At 53.3% G+C, this 4,248-nt stretch overlaps 1 protein-coding gene across 1 annotated transcript; it reads right to left on the bottom strand.

Moving 5' to 3' along the window:
• Positions 1 to 1,820: 1,820 nt before the first annotated feature.
• Positions 1,821 to 3,756, bottom strand: LOC107306785 (SUN domain-containing protein 2-like). The gene is made up of 3 exons (XM_015850132.2): positions 3,271 to 3,756; positions 2,469 to 2,555; positions 1,821 to 1,931 (listed from the first exon to the last, which is right to left on the bottom strand). The coding sequence occupies exons 1-3, from the start codon at positions 3,628 to 3,630 to the stop codon at positions 1,824 to 1,826; spliced, it is 555 nt and encodes a 184-aa protein (XP_015705618.2). The 5' UTR covers positions 3,631 to 3,756; the 3' UTR covers positions 1,821 to 1,823.
• Positions 3,757 to 4,248: the final 492 nt, after the last annotated feature.

Raw genomic sequence — 4,248 nt, 5'->3', positions numbered from 1 at the left:
ACCCAGGGCTGCATTTGCTTGAAGGCTGCTTCCATCAGCTTCTGACAGAAAGGAGACAAGAAATGCATGAAGAGCATCTCTTTGGAGGAGGATCTGAGCACAGCAACCACAAGCTTCTGGTCAAGGAGCTGTTCTTCAGTTTACCGTTCCACTGCTACAGTGTTGTGCCACTTCTGCAGTGTCCTTTCCTCTCTCCTGCATCACACACCCTGCCCTTCCCTTCACGCGGCCCTATTTAGAGGCAGGTACCCACACCACAGCTCACAAGAGCTTCCTACCCACAGAGGCTTTCTCTTGCTTGGCCTCCACGCCTCACCTTGGCCTCAAGACTACTAAGCTGCAAGGCCTCTTGGCCAGGCTCTGGGCCTCCCTCCAGGCTGTTTTACCTTAAGGCCTCTAAGCCTCCTGGGCAACCTCTAAGCCTTTAGGCCTCCCCCTATGCCTCTAGGACAGCTTACAGGCATCTGTGCCTCCAGGTGTGTTCTCCATTACAGCTCTAAGCCTTCCTTTGTGCCATAAATGTTCATGGACTCGTGGTCTCTTTTTTGGCCTCCCTCTGTGCATCAGGCCCTCAAAACCTCAGTGCTTCCAGTCCAGCCCTTTAGTACCTCGGCTCCAGGCCTACCCTGAAGCTTCAAGGACTTTAGGCTCTACAGGGCTGTTAAGGCCTCTAAGCCCCCTTTTTTTGGCTGTGTCCGATAGAACCACCACTGCCCTTGATGCTCTGTCCCATAACCCCCACAGCTTAGCCCCGTAAGCTATGCACCATAAGCTTCTGTTTGCCTACAAGCTATGGCCTCTAAGGTTCCCCATGGGGCTCTACACAACACGGCCAGGGACAGAAATGGGGCTGTTTCTGCCCTTCTTATCACCCGGCCCTCCCACCGTCTGTCAGGGCAGTAACCCACAGGACCATAGAGAACCAAAAGAACATCATAGAGAGTCATAGAGCCACATAAGAACGACAGGGAGCAATAGAGACCCACGGGGAGCCAAGGGGAACAAATACAGACCCATATGGGAGCTATACTGACACACTCACACATGTACCTGCAGGGACCCATAGAAGTGCATAGGGGAACATACTGTCCTGTAGCAACCAACTGTGCCCCACAGCAGTTACGATGATGTTCAGTCACCATGGATCAAGGTTCACGGCACTGTGGGATGGCCTGAGTGGCCAACTCACACTCTTGGCCACCCTCCATCTCCCGTGGCTCCCACACCAACCCCACAGCACCACCCACACTAAGCCCTGTCCCACAAATGCAGCTGCTGCGCTCAACAATTCTTATTGGCTGAAAGCAGGAGAGTTGAGAGATCCAAAGGGGTTGTGAGATCAGAGGTTGGGGCTGGAAGGCAGAGCATCTGCAGCTTTCGTTCCTCACTGAGTCCTTTCTATTGGGAAAGGAGATGGAGGGCAGGGATGTGGGGTAGGAACCCACCTTGATGATGATGTCACGGCTCCGTGCCTGCAGCTTGTTACCCTGGGACTCAGCCGTGTCAGCACGTTCCTCTGCCTCATCCAGCATGTGCTGTGCCCTGGGGAACTTGGCCAAGTTGGCCTGCTTGTCCTGTGGCTTAGCCCCGGTCCCCACCCCAGTCTCCCCCCCAAACACCCACCCAACTCATCCCCGCAGCTCCTCCCTCCCCCCAACCAGCCTCGAGGCGGGCAGAAAGTTATCGACATCTCTTCATTGAATGATCAATCCCTAATTAAAACCCTCTGGTAGACATCAGAGTTTAGGGGTTTTTAGGGTTTATTAGGTGTTTTTAGGGTTTATTAGGGCTTTTTAGGGGTTTTTAGGTGTTTTTAGAGGTTTTTAGGGGTTGCCGTGGATTTCCACTCGGTACACGCAGGTGTATTCCGCGTTCCCCCAGTTGCTGCGTACATCCATTTTAATCCTTTTGTAGGACTGAAGGGGCTTCTCCTGCCAATGCAAAGAGGAGAGGCTTCGTTATGGGCCGGAGGGGGACCAGTGCCCCATAGTGCCCCATAGCTCCCACTGTTCGCCCCATAGATATGGGTAAACCTAATACACAGTCAATGATTTCCTGGAATTCTGATCCATATTCAATAGTTGTTTAGCATGCAGACCCCTCTCTTGTTATCACCCATCTTATCAGTGTGGGAATCAAATGTTGTTTGTGCCTTTAGAACAAGAGAAGAATCTTTTCTTTCAAGGTCTCAGTATATAAGTGAAGTAGTTTGTAGTTATTTCAAGGTCTCAGTATACAAGTGAAGCAGTTTGTAGTTATTTCAAGGTCTCAGTATACAAGTGAAGCAGTAGCAGAGGAGAGGCTTTGTTATGGGCATGGGAAGAGCCCCGGCACAACAAGTGCTTCCAAAGGCTTGCAAAAGGGACCCCACGGGAGTCGGCCATGTTGGAGAGCAGAGGGTGGGCAGGAAAGCTCTTTCTTCCCATGACTTGCAGGCAGCCCAGCCTCCCCCCTTGCACTTGCCATACCTGAACGTGGAAGGTCTGGGCGATCTCTCCGTCCACGTCATAAACAAATGACCCCAGGAGAGTTTCCTTTTCGTCCTCATCCACTCCCTCAAAGACAAGAGATGATGGCGGTCACACTTAGGCAGGCCGTGCCATAAAGAACACACTGAGGCCAAAGGTGGGAGCCCTTCCAACCCTCCCTGTGCTCTGGCAGGATTGGAGCACAAAGGAGGGTGAACCTGAGTCAGGGCACGTGGAGCAATTGCTCCCAGCTGCTCGGCCACAAAGAGCCGTAGAGGCTTTTGGAGACATGGAACCACCCGAGGGATTCGGTGCCCTCAGGCAGGATGCTCTGCAGCAGCCCACCACTGAAATTTGGGAGCTCCCAACTGTATAGGGTCGTATGGGGCTCTGTTGGGTGTCTACCGTGTGGCTCTATGGTGCTCTATGAGCTCTTGTGTGGCTCTATGGGGTCTTACAGGGCTCTATGTGGCAGTTATGGGGCTCTGTTGGGTGTCTGTAGGGCCCTTATGGGGCCCTGTTGGGTGTCTGTGGGGCACCATGAGGCTCTTTGGTTCTCTATGAGCTTCTTGTGCAGCTCTATGGGGTCTTATGGAGCATTATGGGGCTCTATGGGGTGTCTGTGGGGGCTCTATAGGGCTCTTCGGGGTGTCTGTGGGGGTCTATGAAATCTTATGTTGCGGTTATGGTGCTCTTTTGGTTGTCTCTGGGGCTCTATAGGAGTTCAATGGGCTCTTATTGGGCTCTATGGCAAAGCTTTTTCCTCGGGGGCCTCCAGAAGCAGCAGCAGGCAGAGACTTACCAAGATGGCAAAGTCTCTGGGGGCACTGCTGACATCCCCAGAGGGAGACACCGCCTTGGAGACATGCCACATGGTGAAAGCCGTGGGCCAGATGTTCTCCGGCAGCTGGATGACGGCGTGGCCCTGCGAACCTTGGAAAGCCCAGCAGCTTCCAGCAGAAACATCGGGCTGAAAGGAGAGAGATGCGTCCATCAGTTGGGAGGCAGAGCTGGATGCTGGGCAAGGAGCACAGATTTTGTCTTCTATGTGGCTGCCCGTCATGGAACGCAACTCAAGGGACGGGAGGACAATATGCAAAGGTTTGCACAACAGCTCTGGAGTCAATTGCCTTTCTCTGCTTGCACAGAGCCGGCAGGGCATCCCTCCCCAGCATCTGTCAGCCCAGCACCCTCCCAACGCCGGTGTCAGTGATGTGGGGAAAAGTGTGGGCTGAGCAGAGCAGCTGGGCCAAAGGAAATGGATGTGCAGCCAGAATGAGGTGAGGATGGGGGGAAGGATGGAAGGGGAAGGATATTGCAACCTGGCCTCTTGCCAAGTGGTGGGCCCTCCAGCTGGCTGTGTCGCTCTATGTGGCCCTTGGCAAAGCAAAGGAACAAAGGGCTTTTGGGGATTAAGGAAGAGCACAACCCCCCTTTGGGATCCCTTCAAACTTCATGGCACTGGAACTCCTGGACCCTGGGGGGTGTGACAAATTGCTGTTGAACAGACTTTGCTTTTTTTCCTTTGCTTCAGGGAACCCCATTGGGTTCAGCTGTTCGCCAAGGAAGAGCTTCATTGTCCGAGGTCACTCTCTTTGATGTCTGGAAAGAGAACGGGATCCGACGGAACTCGGAGAAGTAGGGAGGGAATAATTCTGCAGCATGAGCACGGAGCAACGCAATGGGCAGGCCAGCTGTGGAAAAGACAACTGGTATGCCCAACTGGGGTCTTCGAACCTGAAATCACTTGGGCTATGATTAAAGACACGACTCTTTTCAC

Source organism: Coturnix japonica (genome assembly GCF_001577835.2).
Source record: "Coturnix japonica isolate 7356 chromosome 2 unlocalized genomic scaffold, Coturnix japonica 2.1 chr2random754, whole genome shotgun sequence".
NCBI lineage: Eukaryota > Metazoa > Chordata > Aves > Galliformes > Phasianidae > Coturnix > Coturnix japonica.
This window is presented reverse-complemented; position numbering and strand designations above follow the sequence as displayed.

What these genes read in the sequence shown, in the direction of transcription:
- LOC107306785 (XM_015850132.2), bottom strand. Translation starts at nt 3,630, where the DNA reads ATGCCCTGCCGGCTCTGTGCAAGCAGAGAAAGGCAATTGACTCCAGAG. An exon ending in CCAGAGACTTTGCCATCTTG is followed by an intron (nt 2,556 to 3,270) that starts GTAAGTCTCTGC and finishes CTTGTCTTTGAG; the next exon opens with GGAGTGGATGAGGACGAAAA. An exon ending in CCCAGACCTTCCACGTTCAG is followed by an intron (nt 1,932 to 2,468) that starts GTATGGCAAGTG and finishes TTGCATTGGCAG; the next exon opens with GAGAAGCCCCTTCAGTCCTA.